We start from the raw sequence: 23,674 nt of genomic DNA on the forward strand, positions 1-23,674 counted from the left end.
AAACGAAAAGTCGCTCAGTGGGGGGGGGGGGGGGGGGGGGGGGGGGAAGAGGACACTTTTTTTTTTTTTGTATCGAAATTTGAAAATTTGACATTTTGCTCCGTTGGGGGGGGGGAGTAAGGTCATCTTTTTGAGGTCGGCCATGGGAATTATTTTTTTAATTAAAAAAAAAAAAAAAAAAAAAAAAAAAATCCAAAGGGGGGAGTTTTAGGTAAATTTAGGGGGGGGGGTTTACACACAAAAAATTACCAAAGGGGGGTTAACACCCCCCCCCCCCCCCCCCCCCCTGTGTACGCGCTGACTCGTATCATCTCTCAGACTTGATTTTGTTGGACAAAACGAAGCAAGAACTATTCCCCAACGCCCAAACGGATAGCTGACCTAGAGGGGAAGAGAATACGCTCTACCCGTTACTTTCTCTATTTCCATTAAACCGGTATTCTAGGAAAAAATATATTCTGCCCGTTTGTATTAAGACGTTATTTTGTGTGCTGGCCTTTATTATATCAAGCGCCCAAAATGATAATGGATGTTTCATCTAACCTTGATTTGAACTCAGATGAAAATTCTGAAAATAAACATTATTTAGTGGTAGTCATCGACGTCGTACTAATATTTATCATCATCGCATCCATTGCGGGGAATCTATTAGTATGTTTATCTGTTGGATTGGATGCTATCTTACGCAAACCAAGTAATGTGTTCATAGCATCATTGGCTGTAGCTGACCTATTGGTAGCCGTTCTTGTCATGCCCTTCTCGCTGTCCACTAACATTGTCCATCGGAACATCTTCAGTCCTATATTCTGCAAGACCTGGATATCCTTTGATGTCATGCTTTGTTCGACATCTGTGATCCATCTATGTGTGATTAGTCTTGACCGTTACTTCCATATCAAGGAACCATTTAAATACAAACGATGGATGACAAACAAACTTGCTCTGGTGATAAGTATCATAGTATGGATGTTCAAGGCTCTGTGCGCATTCGTGCCGATATTTTTAGGTAAATTCAAAGTAGAACGATCGTCAGATGACACTCTGAACGCTACAATATTAAATGATGACGAGGAAGAGAATCTCACGGGATGGTATTTATCAGGATTTATTTTCTGCGACCATGCTTTCAACAAGACATATGCAACCATTACTGTAATTGTTGATTTTTTAATCCCGAGTTCGATTCTTATTTTCGTTTACGCGCGAATATTTCATCTCATTCAAACGCGCTCTAAAAACTTACGTCAGGGTCGTCTAACACAAGGCAAATCGGATGATGAGAACAACGCAAGATCACAAACAGACTTCCGGGTCAACAGTCAGCATCAATCTCCCCACAAAGCTGCTCTAATGCTTGGTACAATCATTGGCCTTTTCTTGATTTGCTGGACGCCATTTTTCCTCAGTCTTCTTGGATGTTCCTTTCAGAAGTGTGTCTCTTTCTCCTCGAAGACAGATGAAATATTAACATGGCTAGGATATCTCAACTCATGTATGAACCCAATTGTGTATTCTATTTCTAATCCTGAGTTCCGCCAATCGTTTAAGAATATTATTCATCACAAACCAAAGTCATGGATGTTATCTAGGACACGCAGTTTATCATTACAATACAGACGCAATGCACGTACTGTTGAGTCAACTTGTTAGATAGCTTTATATCACAAGCTGGGACTAGACATGTAAAAGAGATCGCCAAACTGTCAATATCACCTTCAAACCAGCAATCGGCCCGCTTATGTTGTTTCCAAGAGTCTTAAAGAAAAATGTTTATCGTAACATTTTGATTTTGGTAATAGCAAATTGATAGATTGTGGCTGTGTAATATTAGGACTAATCTGATGTAATGGCCTGTCATGATTTTGTTGACGAACAACGATCCAATGTTTTAATAGTTCCACTATCATTACCTACCATAACTCACGCTGCATAAGATTACTGAATCACAAAAATAAATGTTGCTCGGTTTCCCAAATGTGAAATCATCATTTAAAGAGTTCAGCTGGAATTCGGAAACTTCTTTTCTTCTTTTGGGCCCTCTCATTTTCCTCCATACCCCCCCCCCCCCCCCCCCCCTGCTTACGCGCCTTGAAGATGAGTTCAAATTATGAGAGATGTGGAGTGAAAAAGTACAGGTGCATGAGTTATGTATTATATGTTACGACGAGTGCGGGCGGACCAGATTACAAGATACAAGATACAAGAAATTTTAGTTGGTCTTTGTAAACAAGTTACATAGAAATTTGGTTTCCACTAGCGTTACAGTAATATTCAGGAAAATACATTATTACAAGAAATATCACGTTCATAGAAATAAATGTGTCCTCAATCATACTTGTGTATCTCAATTAAATTCAGATAATTACAATTTGCTTGAGTCAACGGACGATTGATTACCTTTGTGTTAAGTCATTCAGCATCTTGTTGTTGTATTCAACGTTATATGGCAATCATGATAATTTGACTATTATCAATATATCATCAACTAATCTTTTTCGTTTTTTAGTATTATCTTTAATTAAGAAACATTAATTGACCTCTCTCTTTTAGTAGTTTTTTTATTGCTGTCCCTGTATTTGTTTTTCTTTAAATATTATTATTTTATAGGATGTCAGGTTACCAAATCCTGTCCTATATTATTCGGCACCATCCTGACAATCCCGCTCGTCCAGTGGCAGTGGCATATAAGATTTTGTTTAAAGGTAATAGGTTATATATTAGTATTATCATTATTATTATTATTATTATTATTATTATTCTACTCGGTATTTTAGAAATAATTCTACTTTGTATTTTAGAAATGCTTAACAACCATCTCTTTTTGCTTCTGTTTTTGCTTTGTTAATGTTTTTCTTTTTCATAGTAAGTACCAGCCGAAGTAAAAGCTTTAAAATGACCGTAAATTGATCAATTTTAGCAATCATGATGATGAGGAGAAGGAGGCCTGGAGATGATGATAATGATGATTAATGATGACGAAATAAAGGAAGATGATGAGGAGGAGAAGGAGGAGGAGGAGGAGATGGTGATGATAATTGATGATGAATGAGCAGATGATAATGATGATGATGATGATGATGATGATGATGATGATGATGATAGAGGAGATGATAATGATGATGATGACAATCAATAATGACTCACGGTGGCAGCAGCAGTGGCGGATCCAGGGTGGGGGCACGGGGAGCCATCACCCCTGGCAAAAAAAATTGAGAAAAAAAAGATGGTAACCACAATTTACCCTTTTTTTTGCTCAAGGGCGGGGGGGGGGGTGTTGAGTAAAACCAAAATAGTGCTCACTCCCCCCCCCCCCCCCCCCCCCCGCTTATGCCCCGCTAAATATTTGCTCACGAATTGGGCCCTCCCTCGCCGCCGGCTGGATCCGCCCCTGGGCAGCAGGGCCCTCAAATTTTATCGACATTTGTAGACCTACGATATTTTTCTTTTCTTCAAAGACAAAGCGCTTACCTATTTGTGAAAAAAAAGAGAAGGGGGTTATTTCAATTACTTAAAGTGGAAATTCAAAGAAAATCACAAATATGTCAACTAATGTATCACTAGGAACTGGTATTTGTTCCCTCTTGAAACGCCGAACATACCACGGTGTGTGCAGCTGAATATACAATGGCGTCTTATTTTGTTTACAAGCGACAGATTCCTTTATTTTTGTATCGCTGCATTTTTCATCAAAATAAAAACATGCGCGGGGTTTCGAGCGAGGCAATAGATTAGACATTTAGCCTGACGGTAGTGAAGTAAGAAAAAAGAACTCAAGAGAAGATGAAAAAAAAACAGGCACTGAAAATGTGTGAGATGTCATGGGAAATCGTCTGCTTGTGCAAATCATGACCATCCTGTGATCTCACACATCTCAGCAGCGTTCGGAGGGCTCTTCAGGTGCTATGCCGGGGCCGTATTTAAGCGTTTTGTTATTTATAATAATCATTACTTCAAATGTTTCCAAGCATTGAATTTTGATAACCTTGTCGAATCAAAATCTTAACTTTGCAATAATTAAAATAAAGTTATTTTTTAAAATCAATGGATATCTACTTTAAGATTGTCAACTACTTTTCTTTTCTTTTTTTTTAAATCTATGAGGGTGTCTTTTTTAATACCTCTTCATTGTTGAAAGTGAACCACTTGCATTTGTCAAGATGTTGTAAATATGATCAATGAACTTTGATCCAATTTTCAATCGGCAAATGAACACAACATCTTCTGATGTCAACTGAATTATTGGTATCGAAGGAGGATACCATTTCGATCTGTAGTGAGTTGCACGCGATCAGTCAAGTAATTTAAATGGTTCAACTAATTTCTCTACCGAATTTGCAAAGCTTAGAAAGAAGAGTGCCTGATGTTTGCCCCCGAGCGGAGTTTTTCTCCCTCTCCATAAGCCTGGGCGTAAGGACCAATATTCACATATGATCAGCAAATTATGTTAAATGTTATACAAATTAAATATTGCAAAATATTGCCAAATCAGATCGCAGTGCATGGAATAGTAATACTATGTGTTAAAGGAGAACTAACCCCAAAGAATAACTTCAGTTGTTCTGAGAGATTTATTGCATTTTTGCCCACCAAAAGCATCAAACCACAAGATTTCCCACCACAGTGGATGAGAAAGGCAACGTAAGAATAAAGTACGGTTACTCAGCAAGACATGGGCATCGCCATTTTCTTTATTGCATAACGTACTATGCGGAGTCGTTTATCAACTAAATGTATTAGTCCAGTAGACGGTACCATAAACCATGTACATGACCTGGAAAAGTTGATAAGTACAACGTTTTTTTGTTGATTTTTATTCTAGATGGGTATTGAAGAAAATTCAGCTTGGTTGCCAGCTTGGCAACCTTGGGCAACTTTTTTAATAGCCATATTAGCATAATCATCTAATTGGCAAATGTGCAATATGTAATAATGTTGCTAATCCCAATCCAGGAAGCCTGAAAACATGGTTAATACGATTTTTCAAGGGTTTTCTATGACAAGGAATTAATTTATGACACCAGTTTTTTATTCCAAGTAATGCAATTGTCTTAAATAGCACAATGAGCATAATGAGCTAATAAGTATGCGTACAATATATGGACTTCATTGTCATTGTTTATCTATAAAGCCTAAAAATGGTGCAATGCAACATTGTAAATCACTTTTGAAAGACTAATCATTAATTCATGAGAAAATATTCCATGTAGATGTAGTATAATTAGCCTAATTAGCATAATAATCTAATTAGCATACATGAGCAATATGTAATAATGTTGTTAATCTAAATGGATTGCAATCACTAAAGTCGATTCGACAACTAACGGTCGTTATTTTCCCACAAATAGACATGTGCAAGCTCTTTCGTTTTGAAGGAAGTTCTAAATTACTATTATCTTTCGAATGCCGGTGGTTTTTAACGTTTTCCTCTTCTTTTTTTTTTGGCCCGCAAATGGGACATAGTACCTTTAAGGCATCATTAACCTTATTTTGTGATCTTGAAATGACAAGGATGTAATATTTCTGTATAAAATAATGGGTGATTTGTCGCAATGTGACAGCAATCCCCACCTAGCATCAGTAACGTAGCAATAGTAGCATGGATCTAGGCAATGAAGGATGGTTAAGAGGTGGTATTATCTCATTTACACGTTTCTTTCGTTTGTTTTCTCTTGCTTTTATATGTTTTCTCTTCGATGTCGTATTTAGAAGTCTTTCAATATTGACGGGGCGCTTGCCCTTCACTGCCTATTTATAGCTACGTCATTGTTTTATAGTTGAATGTGACCTTCCAGGCTCTGAAAAGCGCCGAATCATTATCATATCAATATTATCCTACCGTCTTTAAAAAAAAAAAAATCTTTTTTTCATGATATAGCACTCAAGAACATTTTGTGAATCATATTCGAGGTAATCAAAACGATTATAATTTGAGGCACCTCAAAGCACTCCACAGTGTAGTAATCACATCTGTAACTAAAAACAGTACGCGGACTTCGCCGACTAGCGATCGAGTGGTGTGAATACATGTATAGCGAAAGCGTTTCGCATAACAAAATAAATTGATAGCACAGATAGGAGATTGGAGTCCCTGGATTGGAGTATACCTACATTTTGATCACCGTGCATACATTTAAGGTTTGCTCATTTAGAAAGGCATGTGATGTGCATACATCTTATCAGATCAGGTGTAATTACAACACGCTTTAATATTCTCTGATTGATGACTTTATGACTGCATTAGTCGTATCATCTCTCAGATTTGATTTTGTTGGACAAAACGAAGCAAGATCTATTCGCCAACGCCCAAACGGATAGCTGGCAGAAAAGGGAAGTTACGCTCTACCCGTTATTGTCTCTATTTCCATTAAACCGGTATTCTAGGAAAACAATATATTTGGTCCGTGCTGGCCTTTATTATATCAAGCATCCAAACTTATAATGGATCTATCATCTAACCTTGATATGAACTCAGAAGGAAATCCTGAGAGTATACATTATGTAGTGGTAGTCATCGACGTCGTATTGATATTCATCATCATCGCATCCATTGCCGGGAATCTATTAGTATGTTTATCTGTTGGATTGGATGCTATATTACGCAAACCAAGTAATGTGTTCATAGCATCATTGGCTGTAGCTGACCTATTGGTAGCCGTTCTTGTCATGCCCTTCTCGTTGTCCACTAACATTGTCCATCGGAACATCTTCAGTCCTATATTCTGCAAGACCTGGATATCCTTTGATGTCATGCTTTGTTCGACATCTGTGATCCATCTATGTGTGATTAGTCTTGACCGTTACTTCCATATCAAGGAACCATTTAAATACAAACGATGGATGACAAACAAACTTGCTCTGGTGATAAGTATCATAGTATGGTTGTTCAAGGCTCTGTGCGCATTCGTGCCGATATTTTTAGGTAAATTCAAAGTAGAACGAGCGTCAGATGACACTCTGAACGCTACAATATTAAATGATGACGAGGAAGGGAATTTTACGGGATGGCATCTTTCAGGATTTATTTTCTGCGACCATGCTTTCAACAAGACATATGCAACCATTACTGTAATTGTTGATTTTTTAATCCCGAGTTCGATTCTTATTTTCGTTTACGCGCGAATATTTCATCTCATTCAAACGCGCTCTAAAAACTTACGTCAGGGTCGTCTAACACAAGGCAAATCGGATGATGAGAACAACGCAAGATCACAAACAGACTTCCGGGTCAACAGTCAGCATCAATCTCACAACAAAGCTGCTCTCATGCTTGGTACAATCATTGGCCTTTTCTTGATTTGCTGGACGCCATTTTTCCTCAGTCTTCTTGTATGTTCCTTCCAGAAGTGTGTCTCTTTCTCCTCGAAGACAGATGAAATATTAACATGGCTAGGATATCTCAACTCATGTATGAACCCAATTGTGTATTCTATTTCTAATCCTGAGTTCCGCCAATCGTTTAAGAATATTATTCATCACAAACCAAAGTCATGGATGTTATCTAGGACACGCAGTTTATCATTACAATACAGACGCAATGCACGTACTGTTGAGTCAACTTGTTAGATAGCTTTATATCACAAGCTGGGACTAGACATGTAAAAGAGATCGCCAACTGTCAATATCACCTTCAAACCAGCAATCGGCCTGTTTATATTTGTTTCCAAGAGTTTTTAAAAATGTGTATCGTAATATTTTGATTTTGTTAATAGCAAATTGATAGATTGCGACTGTGTAATATTTGGACTAATCTGATGTAATGGCCTGTCATGATTTGTTTGACGAACAACGATCCAATGTTTTAATAGTTCCATCATCATTACCTTATATACATATACCCTAACATGTGACTATATGTAATATTGGGAATTTATCTATCATTATGATTTATAGTGAAATCCCGCATAGATTTTCATGCTGCCCCATGTAAAAGTTATTTGTTCGATTTCTATTTAATGTTTTCATTTATGACTTTTAAACTCATTTAATTATAATACGAGGAATAAAAATAATTATCATATATGGGTTTTTGAAAAATCTTATTCAATATTTTCTTTCAGACATAAAGCAGCAACAATATGGAATACTTTACCAAATAACATAACATCATTAATGAATTACAATGGATTTAAACGAAGTGGAAAGCAGCTGCGATTTTGAGTAGAATACTTTTCCACTTTATATATAGTGTGTATGTGTGTATCGTAGGGCATGTATGGTTTTTGTTTGATTCTGTTGTTATACGAGTTTTCTCTGGGGCAAAAAAAGTTTATGTAATTTCAAATCATTATTATGTTCATCACATTTTGTTTATATATTTTTTGGGAGATATCTCGGCAAACTCATTTCTTTGGGTTTTTATAACTTCCCCTTTTCCATTATTGTTTAATATTTTAATGTACTATGTATATTCTAATGAAATATTCTGCATGTTATTTACAGTACCTTTTGCAAATGTGTGTGTTCTTGTAATGTGATTTTTTTATGGTAATGAATAAACTTAATTGTAATTACTTCTGTGGCAAAAAAACATCAAAAACGGATCATATCACTACAAACCCTACTATGTTCCAAAATAAACAAGAGCAAAAGCCAGATCTATTTGGATAAGGCTTAACATTACTCATTAGAAGTCAGTGTCAGAGTAATAGACATGGAGAGAGATCGGTTCATCTTCGATATTGGTTTGCATACAAGCTGTAAACCTCTATTCATCAGTTTCAAGCAAGTACTAGTAGGGTGATCAAACTGCCTGTGCACACAGTCTGCCCCATGCACATACACACACACAATAGCAGTCAGTTGGTAGAAATAGCAATTTTCGTAAATTTATTTTTAAAAAACTTAACAATATTTTTAAATTTTTATTTCACATATATTTCAAGCATACCTTTAATTACAATTCTGTGTAGTTTCATTGTTATAGGCATGTGGGAAATATGTTAAATGATTTAATTAGAATATTGTCTTGTCAGCCATTGTATGACGTGGCCCGCTGATCGCCTATTGACTCGAGCTGCTATTCTGCGTGGTGAAAATGCACCTCAATGTATAAAACTCCCCTACAAAAAATGCAATATCCTCATGTGTTTCACTCATTGAATCAATTTGTTGTTTACACTCAAAGTAGCCACAACTGTACTGGGGTCACCAAACTTTGTTTTTCACTCTGAAATTTAGTCCCTGTGAATTGTTATGGCCTGTTGAATGGCTTCTCGGAAAATCGTCATAAATCCTCAAATCTGACATTTTTTTTAAAGAAAAATATACTGTGATGTAGCTGAAAGTCTGCAAATTTTTATCATTTGATCGGTTTTTCTGAATAATTTGTGACACATATGAGGAAATAGCTGTGACGGTGATCCAAGTAATTTCCATCGCCATATTTTATTGGCTTTGCAAAAATATTTGGAATTTAATGTTAATATCGTTTAAATAATGATCTATAAATATATGATTTAAAAAATGCCAACAAAATGAACAGTATGACTTTCCTATATATATATATATATATAATAAGCTGAAATAGCCTAATTTGCATATTTGATGAATATTCATGATTTTAATTTTTTCTTCAAATAAAATATATTTCCATACCTGTCTGATATACGGTTTCACTGATGTATCATGTTCGGTTTTGATTTGATTACACATGCGCATATTAAATAGGCAGACTTAAGTATTTTCACAAATTTTTCATATATGCAGGTTCGCAAAAATGGCAAAAATTACTTATTTTGTTGGCTGATGTTTTCAAAACGGTAATAGATAATATATGAATTTTCTTTTTGTATTTTTTACCACAAAGACGATGTTTTAGTGTCTGATAATTTAATTTATTATTTGTGTCCGAGAAAGTGATGAATTAAGTTGTCAACTTTGTCGAATTTTGCCATTTTGGCCATTATGACCATTTTTGGCAGGTTTTTCGGTAATTTTGCGATTTCAAAAAAATAGTATAAAATCACAACGCGTTGACCGATTTCAATTCTGTTTTTTGTTTTTCGAAGCTTTCATAAAGCTTGATCATTTTCAATCATCAAATAACATGTGTTTGTTGTACTTATTTTTGGTGCGCTGTACCTAGTATTAGAGTATGAGCCTAATAATATGCTAAAACAATCGAAATGCTTAATCAGTACCCGAATATCATTATTTGATTTGTTTTTAATGTAATGATAGAAAAATATTGTTGCGTAAGTAAAGCGTAAAAATAAGTTTTAAAGAAAAAAAGCTTTCATGAAAAAAGAAAAAGCTAGACTCTCTACATCTTTTCACACTGAAATTTCATCAACAACAAAAATCCAAAAAAAATCTGAGATACACCGATGATACTCGACTGCGCTTAACAATGTGACAAGGACTAAAGCAAAAATTACACTGATAGCAATATGTGCGATCATATCTTGTATAAGGAAAAGGACGTTTTTTTTAATTTTGTTTAATTTTTTTTTTTTAAATTACCGTTTTTTTAGAGAAAAAAGATATTAAAGCATGTCAAAACTGAGAAATATCAGCCCAAAGAGGAAGAAGAAGAAAAAAAAAGTTTTAAAAAAAGAAAAAGATTTCCGACCGACCGACCCATACTTTGGCACCTAAAGGGCAATACAACATTTTGTTTATAGGCCTAATACACCGACACACTTAAACCCTCATTCTGATCTTGTTCTCTGACGGTGAGAGTATTCACCTCTCTATAATACTATATAAATCCACTTGGATCTACAACAATACTCTCAATGTATGCAAAACCAATTTACTGGAATGAGGCATGAGGCCGGAGTATTGTCAATCTGATGTTAACAAGAATTAACCTCATCAATGTAATGTATATAGTTTCGATTCATGGAATTACAAATTATTTATGATAAGAGGAACGGAGACAAAGCAATAGGCCTATGTTTTATAATGCATGTGGTAGGAGAGTTTGTAGAACGGAAAACAGAAGAATACATCAAATGTTTACGGGCGAAATTGCAATCGCAATGGCAAATATATTGGCAGTGATTCTAGGGGATTTATCTCACAGAAGGTAATTTATTGTTCGGCATCTTCACACCCACTCATCCAGAAGGCAACCTTTTTAAACAAATGAAAGTGATTGTTCAATTCCACTCCTGAGCAAGTTCTGGATGGCCGGTGACTTAATTCATGATTCTGGTTAGAAATATTTGCTCATGCACGCTTTGCCAAAACAAAATCACCATGCAAATAGTTAAAGCATCAATTCAAGGCTTCAAATAGTCATTCCATTAATTTCTGGACTATACATTTTTTCAACTTATATGAATCTGCCTGATGATGATTCTAAACCGGCTAATTCACGTAAACAATATTATCTTAGCTGTCGTAGTACATTATGCTAGGCCTCCAGCTTGTCGTTACCACGTCTAGGTGAGGATTGAATTTAAGCTGACTACACTCACAGAAATGATTTACCAAACACCATGTTTTATATGTAGTGTATCCCTTTTGCAGCCAACATCAAATTATGTAGAATTTAGCAGGAATTATGAATATGTCAGGTATGTCTTACCTTTAAAGGTGCTATATAGGCTATGTCCCATTTGCAGGCCAACCAAAATGAAAAGATTAAATTCCACCGGCATTTGAAATTTAATTATAATTTATAACTTCACTCGTTTAAATTTAACAGATAGGACAGCCTACTTGACATATTCATAATTCCTGCAAAGTTCTACAGAATTTGATGTTGGCTGCAAATAGGACATAGTACCTTTAATAATGAAGATCGATGTATGGTAATGTCCAGTCACACTGTGACGCCATTATTTAAATGAACCAAAACGATTTGTCATCTCTTTCTCGCCTCCCGGCAAGATAATTTTCGAGAACCACATTTATTTGTCATTCGTCTTGATTCCCAGGGGCATGGTGATGTTCATGAACACCCTATAATTGCCAAGGCGCCCCCTCCAATTCAGACGATACACAAGGAAATTCATCACCCCAAACGAAACATTTAAAACCATTCATAAAATCATGAATATGATATTTCCCCCCTACAAAATGCCCAAATACTCCGATTCATGCACTATTGACATAGGGTAAGAAATATAAGTTAACAATGTACCAGATCGTTTTGGAATAGCTTAACAATAAACCAGATCCGAATACTCAGATCGTTTTGGTTCGCTGAAAGAGATTGCCTCGATCAGTGTGACTGGGGCTTGTTCTAGAGCAACTAAGATGCATTGTCAGAAATCATGTATGAAGGTTTGAACGAGGTAGTGGAAATAACGTAGACCTGTTAATAAACGTGCCTCAGACGGCTTTCTACCGAAGTGCTCTCTTGTCTCTTCCGTAATTCGACAGAATTGGCGACCACATCACCAATAATATCTAATCGAGAAAATGAGTTATTTATTGGACTGAGACGTTCGGAGGACACGCTCCTGCAAGCGAGTAAAGTTTAGCAATCCATTTAGTGCAGGAGATGTAACCCTTCAAAATGTACACGGAGTCATTATCTCGGAATACTACTAAAATTGATATTTCTATATTAGTCATTTTGGCAATAATGTGATTCTCATTTTGACGTGAGCAGTATAAAGTTGTGCATTGTAAAGCTTATTGTCTAGTCCTCACCTCGTGTGATTGATTGCTCTTGTGTGTGCGTGTGCATGAGTGCGTGTGTGTGTGTGTGTGTGTGTGTGCGCGCGTGTGTTCGTGTGTGCGTGTGTGATAAGCTTTAATACTTATTTCCATATTTCTAGTAAAAAAATACAGTTTGTGGATGTGGGTTCAAGAACAATCTATGATTATTTCATCAAAGTACTGCAACGAACGTATGATTTGCAGGTAAGGGATGGGCAAAATGATTATGATTTTATAGATAAAGAATTAAAAGAAATATTTGTTAGACCAAGAATTACTATACTCATTAGAAAACAACGTGAATTTAAATTTAAATTATTGCATGGAGCCATATACACTAATGAGCATCTTCATAGATTTGGTTTTGTTGGTGATAATTTATGTTCGTTTTGTAAGCAGGAAATAGAAAGATACAAACATTTATTTTTATCTTGTGGGAGCGTTCAAAGGTTATGGCAGGCTTTAATACAACTTTTTGAGTTAGATGAAATTAAAGATTTAGAATGGCGAGATATATTTGTTGGGTTGGTAGGTAGTTCATATAGAATAAAAATGTGTAATACTATCATTTTCATGGTGAAGTATGTTACATTTATGTCAAGATCGGGGGGGCGAGTACTAACTTTAGAAAAGATGAAAAAAAGCATTTTTAAGTATAGGGATGAGGAAAAGAAAATAGCAATTAAAATGGGAAAGCTAGGATCACATTTCTTAAAGTGGGAGCAGCTTAAGATTAATTAAGATTTGCTTTCTTCTCCACCGTGAGCTTGTTAAAAGCGTAACTCGATTTTGCGGCCTGGATAACTTATTTGGTATATTTTTCTTAAGTTGAGAATGTTGGCAGACATCCACTGAGTGAGTACTGTGTGTGTGTGTGGGGGGGGGGGTGGGTGGGTGGGTGGGTGAGTATGTGTGTGAGTGGGTGAGTATGTTTGTGTGATAGAGGGTGAGTATGTCTGTGTGATGGAGGGGGCAGGGAGGGGGCAGGATTGTTTCAGTAAAATTATCTCCAGATTTGTTTTTTTTTGTAATATATAAGTAAATAACATTTACAATTGACATATTATGTTTAGGTACTTATACGTTTACTTTGTTGCTAAGTTATATTATACTGCAAATAAGTTTGTGTTTAATTATGTTTATGTAAAAGCATCAATATTGAACACGTTTATTTTATTCAATTGTATGTCATGGTTTGTATTACACATCTGGAGAAATAAAACAAAATTGTTAAAAAAAAAAAAATTAAAAAAAAAAAAAGTGTGTGTGATATATGTGAGTGTGTGTGTGCGTGCGCGCGTGTGTGTACGTTTGTTTTGTGTGTCTTTAAAACAACGTTTGAAAAAGGAGGAAACAGGAGCCTAGTAGGCAAAATATAATTTATTCTCATCAAAATGATGAGTGATGAACAAGCATAACAAGAGGCATCCGGAGTTTTTTTTTTTAAAGTGGTGGTCAACTGTATAATATGCAAACTTTAGCTTATTGCTTTACACTATTATGTCTATATCGATTGAGAAAAAAGATCCACAATTTAATTTTACAAAGCATATAAAACACCCTGTTTCTGACTGAACTGTGCTAAATATGTGAATCTATTGAGTTGTTACTTTATGTATGTTTCTTTAAAGAACACTGAATTGTTGAATGCAACTGGTTTACTGCTTTAAAAACATACATTCAACATGGCAGCAAAATGCTGAAACAAATTGAATTTACAAAAGATTGAATATTACATTAAAATACAATACATTGGAAATTAGTTAGATAAAATACAGTAATATGCACAGTAATAAACAAGTAGGAATAACATTGCACACAAAAAGTAAAAAGGAAATGTAAACAAAGACAGGGAATCAAAAGGATAGACGAGACGTAGCATGAAATGGAAGAAAAGGGAGAAATTTAGGTGAAATAATTAAACAAAATTAGCACAGAACAACTAAATTTAAGATGCATTGGCAATCAATTTACATGCAAAAGGTTTGGAGACATGTAGGGATAAACATTGCAATGTAGAAAATTAGAACATCTTAATTCATACTATTCAGATCGACCTCTATCGTCTAAACTTTTCTGAGAAATTATTTGTTTCGTTCCCTCTTTAACTATACGTTTTAGTACACTGCACTTTCTGACTCTTAAATACATTGGCCTACATTACATGTAGATTACAAGTGAGTGGCTTTATTTACTTCTATTTTTATTGATCGGTAGGTAAGCAAGATCTGTATGAACTTTGATTTATTTCTCGTGCTTGTCGCGAAAGAAGTTCCAATGACACTATCCTTCTGTTAAACCAAGTAACTCCTTGGTTTAACTATACATTCCAGGTTCGCACATCATTCGAGCATAAGTTGGTCTTATTGAATAAGGAGTTGAATTTAACATACATGTGCAAAAGTGAACAAATACTTTCACACAGGGGTGTCGATTTGTATCCGTGGTTGGGGGGATGATAGGTGCCAAAATATTTTCGGCAATGGATCAGAGCAACCATGAGGTAGAAGCGTGTGCAGGTTGCACCCCTCCCTTCCAAGTTATTAACTTTTTCAAGTCACCCTCAATACAGATAACATTTCAGAGAATATGGGACCCATGCTACCTGGGTTATTATCCTCTCAAGCGCGTAGCCAGGATTTTATTTAAGGGGTCGGTAGTGAGCACGCGAAGCGCGCTCCCTAGGGGGTGGGTGCAGGGAGGGCGGAAGCTTTGACGTTTCATTAAATTATTAGAGAAAGAAGGCGATTCGATGGGCCGTTCTCGACTCTAAATCCTTGTTTAAATCAAGTTCCCCTTCCTCCGCGCGCTCTGACGTTTCATTAGATTATTAAAGAAAGAAGACGATTCGTTGTACCATTCTCGATCGACTCTTAATCCTTGTCTGAATTCAGTTCCCCCCGCGAAGCGCGGAAGCTTTAAAGTTTCATTAAATTATTAGAGAAAGAAGATTCGTTTTACCGTTCTCGACTCTGAATTCAGTTTCCCCGCCCATGCGCGAAGCGCGAAAGCTTTGATGTTTTATAAATTATTAGAGAAAGAAGGCGATTCGTTGTACCGTTCTCGACTCTTAATCCTTTTTCTTCCTACGTCCTCTTCCTTTCTTCTTTTTTTTTTTGGGGGGGGCGACCGCCCCCCCCCCTGGCTACGCGCTTGCCTCCGCTCGTAGCGCGAAAGCTCTGAAGTCTCATTAAATCATTAAAGAAAGAAGATGATTCGTCGTACCACTGTCGACTCTTAATCCTTGTCTGAATTCAGTTTTCCCCCCCCCCTCCTGCGCGAAGCGTGGAAGCTTTGACGTTTCATTAAATTATTAGAGAAAGAAGACGATTCGTTGTATCGTTCTCGTCTCTTAATCCTTGTCTAAATCCTTTTGACGTTTTATTAAATTATTAAAGAAAGAAGACGATTCGTTGTACCGTTCTCGACTACGTCCTCTTACTTTCTTCTTTCTCTCTCTCTTTTTTTTTGGGGGGGGGTGACCACCCCTCGCCCCCTGGCTACGCGCCTGTATCCTCTCTGTCTCCTATTATCTCTCTCTCCCACTCTCTACTTCTTTTTTGCACTTTTGCGCTTCGCGCGTAACATTTATCTCGTTGCTTTTTTAACGCTGCGGCTTTGCATTTGGCGCACTGCATTTCTATGATGATGTTGATTGAATAAATTGAATAAATTCATCAATTCCTGATGAAACCGTATGAGCGAGAATTTAATTTATTCTTGTCTCATATACGGTTGTCTCATTTACTTCGTTTTCTATTTATATATGTATGTATTATGAAAATGAGATAGCAAAATGTGTATATTGATGGTCACCTTGCGAATAATAACCATTAACTACTTTCATCGGGCTCTCATCATTAATTTTTCTCTTCATTTTTTGTTGTAATGGTGAATTATTGGGGGGGATGATTGTACAGGCTATCCCCCACCTGAAATATTGGGGGATATATCCCCCCCCCCCATCCCCCGGGATCGACACCCATGCAGTTTCACAACACGTTTACGTTGTAATAACATATCCTGTGCACTCATATCTATCGCAAACAGTAACTTGTTCTCATCATAATTTATAAGACCTTTGATCATCATGTGATATCGAGGACATCTTGTTCATCGATCAGTACAGATTATCTTTCAAGTTATATGTTTTTTCTCTTGGAGCATTTAGTGCATTCAGTCGGAATTTTTTACAAAATGCAATGACAAACTGATTTGAAAGAGTTTCGTTGTATTATTGGGGTCAATGCGTGATTTAAAACATCTTATCAAACGTTGCTCACAAAATTTGAATTTTGGTTTCGTTCTAAAGGCAGAATGTTTGGGCTATCAGTATCGGCTACCTCTGTATTACTGGGAGCTTTGATGTTTCTCATCTTTGTCTGGTTCGTTAGACGTCCAAGGAACCTTCCACCCGGACCATGGTCCTGGCCAGTCATCGGGTACAGATTTAGATCAGGTCCATTACATGAAGCCTACATGGATATGGCTAAAAAGTATGGTCCAATTTTCAGCTTACGAAGAGGCCCGTTTCTTGTTGTTGTATTGAATGACATAGCAACTATCAAACAAGCCTTTGTGAAGTCATCAGAATTCTTTCAAAACCGCTTTGTACCAGGACATATTAGATGGGGAGTTCGAGATACTAACAAGAATGGTAAGCTTCTTTTTTACGGAAGAAAAAAGCTGCGATACCATTCATATGCCATTATCTTTTAAATATTTTTGCGGTTGATATTTTATTGCGGGACTTAATATCGGTGGGGAAGCGTATTTATCGTAGTTTGCTCAGCATCGCAAGCGTATGAATAATGGGGCCTGGCTAAAGTACTTCCTGGGGAGTGGTGAAGACTGAATCTCATATTAAGGTGCTTAAGCGCTATAATAAAACCTGAATTACTATTTTCCGTACAGCTTCTATCGTCTGGAGTAGCGGCAAACCTTGGAAAGACCATCGGAAATTCTCTCTGCATGCACTCCGTTCCTTCGGCTTTGGTAAGAAGAGCCTAGTACCTCAGATCAACCTGGAAGCTCGTTATCTGGCAGATGAAATCAAGAATCTTCGAGGTGCACCATCAGACCTGTCGCCTACTTTGAATAAAGCAACGGCTAACGTCGTAGCTCAACTTGTCTTTGGTAGGCGATACGAATACGACGATCTCCAATACATTGAGGTTCTACAAGCAATGGTGGCAATCTTCGCTGGCATCTCTATAACAGATCCTGTTGTGGTCTTTGAATCACTTATTCATACTCCGTGGTACAAACACTACCGTGACGCCACATTCAAAGCTCGAGATTTTATTATGTGTCAGCTCTACATGCATCGAGACACATTTCAGAAAGATAACATCCGGGACTATGTCGACGCGTTCTTAGCAGATGATATCTCCAAGGAATACACGCTGGAAGAATTTTGGAGGATTGTGCTTGACTTGTTTGCCGCTGGCACAGAGACAACAACACTGGTCACTTCATGGGCCATACTCTACTTAGCTGTCCATCCAGATGTACAGAATAAGGTTGGGAAATATTTGTTTTGATCATGCAGGATCCCTGAGTCATCACACACCACATCCCATGTCTAGTAAAAGCATAAGAACCATATTTTGTTTGATCATGCATGATCCTTCATCATTTGGAGTCATCATACACCACATCCCATATCTAGTAAAAGCATAAGAGCCATATTTTGTTTGATCATGCATGATCCTTCATCATTTGGAGTCATCACACACCACATCCCATGTCTAGTAAAAGCATAAGAACCATATTTTGTTTGATCATGCATGATCCTTCATCATTTGGAGTCATCATACACCACATCCCATATCTAGTAAAAGCATAAGAGCCATATTTTGTTTGATCATGCATGATCCTTCATCATTTGGAGTCATCACACACCACATCCCATGTCTAGTAAAAGCATAAGAGCCATATTTTGTTTGATCACGCATGATCCTTCATCATTTGGAGTCATCATACACCACATCCCATGTCTAGTAAAAGCATAAGAGCCATTTTTGTTTGATCATGCATGATCCTTCATCATTTGGAATCATCATACACCACATCCCATGTCTAGTAAAAGCATAAGAGCCATTTTTGTTTGATCATGCATGATCCTTCATCATTTGGAATCATCAAACACCACATCCCATGTCTAGTAAAAGCATAAGAGCCATATTTTGTTTGATCATGCATGATCCTTCATCATTTGGAGTCATCATACACCACATCCCATATCTAGTAAAAGCATAAGAGCCATTTTTGTTTGATCATGCATGATCCTTCATCATTTGGAATCATCAAACACCACATCCCATGTCTAGTAAAAGCATAAGAGCCATTTTTGTTTGATCATGCATGATCCTTCATCATTTGGAATCATCAAACACCACATCCCATGTCTAGTAAAAGCATAAGAGCCATTTTTGTTTGATCATGCATGATCCTTCATCATTTGGAATCATCAAACACCACATCCCATGTCTAGTAAAAGCATAAGAGCCATTTTTGTTTGATCATGCATGATCCTTCATCATTTGGAATCATCATACACCACATCCCATGTCTAGTAAAAGCATAAGAGCCATTTTTGTTTGATCATGCATGATCCTTCATCATTTGGAATCATCAAACACCACATCCCATGTCTAGTAAAAGCATAAGAGCCATATTTTGTTTGATCATGCATGATCCTTCATCATTTGGAGTCATCATACACCACATCCCATGTCTAGTAAAAGCATAAGAGCCATATTTTGTTTGATCATGCATGATCCTTCATCATTTGGAGTCATCATACACCACATCCCATATCTAGTAAAAGCATAAGAGCCATTTTTGTTTGATCATGCATGATCCTTCATCATTTGGAATCATCAAACACCACATCCCATGTCTAGTAAAAGCATAAGAGCCATATTTTGTTTGATCATGCATGATCCTTCAACATTTGGAATCATCAAACACCACATCCCATGTCTAGTAAAAGCATAAGAGCCATATTTTGTTTGATCATGCATGATCCTTCATCATTTGGAATCATCAAACACCACATCCCATGTCTAGTAAAAGCATAAGAGCCATATTTTGTTTGATCATGCATGATCCTTCATCATTTGGAGTCATCATACACCACATCCCATATCTAGTAAAAGCATAAGAGCCATTTTTGTTTGATCATGCATGATCCTTCATCATTTGGAATCATCAAACACCACATCCCATGTCTAGTAAAAGCATAAGAGCCATATTTTGTTTGATCATGCATGATCCTTCAACATTTGGAATCATCAAACACCACATCCCATGTCTAGTAAAAGCATAAGAGCCATATTTTGTTTGATCATGCATGATCCTTCATCATTTGGAATCATCAAACACCACATCCCATGTCTAGTAAAAGCATAAGAGCCATATTTTGTTTGATCATGCATGATCCTTCATCATTTGGAATCATCAAACACCACATCCCATGTCTAGTAAAAGCATAAGAGCCATATTTTGTTTGATCATGCATGATCCTTCATCATTTGGAATCATCAAACACCACATCCCATGTCTAGTAAAAGCATAAGAGCCATATTTTGTTTGATCATGCATGATCCTTCATCATTTGGAATCATCATACACCACATCCCATATCTAGTAAAAGCATAAGAGCCATTTTTGTTTGATCATGCATGATCCTTCATCATTTGGAATCATCAAACACCACATCCCATGTCTAGTAAAAGCATAAGAGCCATATTTTGTTTGATCATGCATGATCCTTCAACATTTGGAATCATCAAACACCACATCCCATGTCTAGTAAAAGCATAAGAGCCATATTTTGTTTGATCATGCATGATCCTTCATCATTTGGAATCATCAAACACCACATCCCATGTCTAGTAAAAGCATAAGAGCCATATTTTGTTTGATCATGCATGATCCTTCATCATTTGGAATCATCAAACACCACATCCCATGTCTAGTAAAAGCATAAGAGCCATATTTTGTTTGATCATGCATGATCCTTCATCATTTGGAGTCATCAAACACCACATCCCATGTCTAGTAAAAGCATAAGAGCCATATTTTGTTTGATCACGCATGATCCTTCATCATTTGGAGTCATCAAACACCACATCCCATGTCTAGTAAAAGCATAAGAGCCATTTTTGTTTGATCATGCATGATCCTTCATCATTTGGAATCATCACACACCACATCCCATGTCTAGTAAAAGCATAAGAGCCATTTTTGTTTGATCATGCATGATCCTTCATCATTTGGAGTCATCACACACCACATCCCATGTCTAGTAAAAGCATAAGAGCCATTTTTGTTTGATCACGCATGATCCTTCATCATTTGGAATCATCACACACCACATCCCATGTCTAGTAAAAGCATAAGAGCCATTTTTGTTTGATCATGCATGATCCTTCATCATTTGGAGTCATCACACACCACATCCCATGTCTAGTAAAAGCATAAGAGCCATTTTTGTTTGATCACGCATGATCCTTCATCATTTGGAATCATCAAACACCACATCCCATGTCTAGTAAAAGCATAAGAGCCATTTTTGTTTGATCATGCATGATCCTTCATCATTTGGAGTCATCACACACCACATCCCATGTCTAGTAAAAGCATAAGAGCCATTTTTGTTTGATCACGCATGATCCTTCATCATTTGGAATCATCAAACACCACATCCCATGTCTAGTAAAAGCATAAGAGCCATTTTTGTTTGATCATGCATGATCCTTCATCATTTGGAATCATCACACACCACATCCCATGCCTAGTAAAAGCATGATAAGAGCCATATTATTGCCCCCTGCCAGGTCCTTCTCAGTGCATGTGTATGTTAGCATGTCACATCTAAAATGGTGCATGCTCTAGGGGCCCTAAATAAACTCATACACAGTCGGTTGATGTGTCGATGTGCATATTTGCCTTGCATCTCCCCTAAACGGTACTGTTACGCCATGTAATCTATATAGTCATACTTAACTTACAACCAGAGGCCGCCGACCTTATGAACGATCAATCAATAATTATTTATCTACTAATAATCAGAAATATCTGTACTCGGGTTTAGTATGTATGCCCACCTATGTTAACGTTAGTATTATTTATGTATACAGAGAAGTCACACAAATTTTATCCCAAAGACTAATCAGTGCCTTGCATTAAATGAAAAAAGAGGATAATTTTAATCAAGAACGTTTTGAAAGTCTGACAATTGGTAGAATAAGTAGCTATACTATTTGCTTTCAGTCGAAATGAGCATTGGAGCATATCGGTATTGTGTTTTCCACAGATTTTTGAGAACCAACGATAAAAAACAAATAAACAGGCAAATAACGAGAGCCGTCATTGTCCTTCCTGCCTTTGCAAGAATTCGGTTGATGGCATCGTTAACAGTACATCGTCTATATTTTTTAAGTAATCATTTTCTTGGTCGAGCTCTAACAAACGGACCTATTTAACTTGTACCCAACAGGTGCAGAATGAGTTGGATAGAGTTGTTGGGCGTGGTCGACAACCCACCACCACTGACCGTCCAGATCTACCATACTGTGATGCTACCTTGATGGAAGTCATGCGTATCAGACCTGTACTTCCGGTTTTAAGTCGTGTAACTTAATTCAGCTAATGTTACACTGGAAGGCTTTTTCATTCCCAAAGGTGCTATGATCATGAGTAACGTGTGGGCTGTTCATCATGGTTCTAAGTACTGGTCTAAGCCTTATATATTCAACCCAGATCGATTTCTCACTGCTGATGGTCTAAAGGTCGAGAAGAACGAAGCTTGGTTACCATTCGGAACCGGTAATATATTTGTACCTAATCGTTTACCAACACGCACGCACACACGCACACACGCATACACATACGCGCACACACACACACACAGATGCGCATGTGCATTGAATATATACATATCACTTTCATTTTCCTTTCAAATACATTAATCATCGTCAACTACCAAACACAATATAAAAAAAGTGAGAAACAGTAATTATTAAGATTGTCAAGGTTTATTGGTAACAATTTTTTATACCGATGTTTCTTTCATTAAAATGAATAACGATGAGCCTCACGTTTTCTGTTACTACTCCTTCGATTTTATTTTAATCATTCTTATGAATCAGGATATGTCTTCCTGACAAAATATAACATGCTACATTAATATAACATAATTCATGAACTTCAAAAAGATTATGAGTAGCTTGTTAAATTCATACTGTTACATCGCCATACCGTTGTTATTAGGGATGACAGTAAACTGTTGTGAATTTAAAGGGACACACCCCAGGCCCATGCCCTAACCCCTTTAAAAATCAAAATGGCACCCATCTATGTGCGCAACGTGTCCCCTAATTGCATTATTTGTATTTGATTATAATTTATTATTATTTCTCATAGGTCCTCGCGAATGTCTGGGTATTCAGCTTGCTAGAATGGAGTCATTTCTTCTCTTCACCAACCTCTTCCAACAATTTGAATTCAAACTTCCATCAGATCAACCCACAGCTAGTCTACGTGGTCAGCCTGGACTCTCTATGCATCCACATCCCTATCATGTTTGTGCTATCGAGCGCTGAAATTCAACGTCTTCCCTGCCTGGTTTTCTTCTTATGCATTTATAATATAATTTTCGTATCCATGTCATTATTACATTATAAACATATTCAAAAGTATTTGCCAGATTATCTAGAGTGCAAAACCTCTTCAAACTAAGTCATGGAAAAAATGCCTCTGATACTCACTATAATCCCTAAAGGGTATATACTTGTTGTATCAAAAATCTGTATTTGTAATATTCCAATGTCATTTCGGTAATGGTAGGTCTATCACTTATCGTGTCAACGGGTGACTACAATGTTTTGGAGACTTGAAAGCTACCGTTTCTCAGAAACATATTAAACACGACCGTACAGACTTTCTAAAAAATCCAACCTAAGCCAATTTTATTAACCTTGTACGTCACTTAGTGAAATGCGCGAACTATGCAATGCCATTCATAATGCGAATATGATTCTTATAGGCA

At 36.8% G+C, this 23,674-nt stretch overlaps 3 protein-coding genes across 3 annotated transcripts; all 3 read left to right on the forward strand.

Moving 5' to 3' along the window:
• The first annotated feature begins 309 nt into the window (after positions 1-309).
• Positions 310-2,007, forward strand: LOC105444276 (dopamine receptor 1-like). Its single transcript, XM_011678294.2, has one exon. The coding sequence runs from the start codon at positions 520-522 to the stop codon at positions 1,648-1,650; it is 1,131 nt and encodes a 376-aa protein (XP_011676596.2). The 5' UTR covers positions 310-519; the 3' UTR covers positions 1,651-2,007.
• Positions 2,008-6,438: 4,431 nt separating this feature from the next.
• On the forward strand, positions 6,439-8,789 carry LOC105444286 (dopamine receptor 1-like). Its single transcript, XM_030981224.1, has one exon. It carries the CDS (start codon positions 6,439-6,441, stop codon positions 7,561-7,563), a length of 1,125 nt encoding a protein of 374 aa, XP_030837084.1. The 3' UTR covers positions 7,564-8,789.
• Positions 8,790-16,932: 8,143 nt separating this feature from the next.
• LOC590459 (cytochrome P450 2J6-like) lies at positions 16,933-23,228 on the forward strand. The gene is made up of 4 exons (XM_030981225.1): positions 16,933-17,272; positions 17,530-18,137; positions 22,124-22,226; positions 23,050-23,228. The coding sequence occupies exons 1-4, from the start codon at positions 16,933-16,935 to the stop codon at positions 23,226-23,228; spliced, it is 1,230 nt and encodes a 409-aa protein (XP_030837085.1).
• The last annotated feature ends 446 nt before the right edge of the window (positions 23,229-23,674 follow it).

This window comes from Strongylocentrotus purpuratus, unplaced genomic scaffold (genome assembly GCF_000002235.5).
Source record: "Strongylocentrotus purpuratus isolate Spur 01 unplaced genomic scaffold, Spur_5.0 spur5_scaffold_11, whole genome shotgun sequence".
NCBI classification, from domain to species: Eukaryota; Metazoa; Echinodermata; class Echinoidea; order Camarodonta; family Strongylocentrotidae; genus Strongylocentrotus; species Strongylocentrotus purpuratus.

Excerpts from the sequence above, each read along its gene's own strand:
- LOC105444276 (XM_011678294.2), top strand. The coding sequence starts at position 520 with ATGATAATGGATGTTTCATCTAACCTTGATTTGAACTCAGATGAAAAT.
- LOC105444286 (XM_030981224.1), top strand. The coding sequence starts at position 6,439 with ATGGATCTATCATCTAACCTTGATATGAACTCAGAAGGAAATCCTGAG.
- LOC590459 (XM_030981225.1), top strand. The coding sequence starts at position 16,933 with ATGTTTGGGCTATCAGTATCGGCTACCTCTGTATTACTGGGAGCTTTG. Across the intron at positions 17,273-17,529 it reads TCGAGATACTAACAAGAATG|CTTCTATCGTCTGGAGTAGC; the intron begins GTAAGCTTCTTT and ends TTTTCCGTACAG. Across the intron at positions 22,227-23,049 it reads TACCTTGATGGAAGTCATGC|GTCCTCGCGAATGTCTGGGT; the intron begins GTATCAGACCTG and ends TATTTCTCATAG.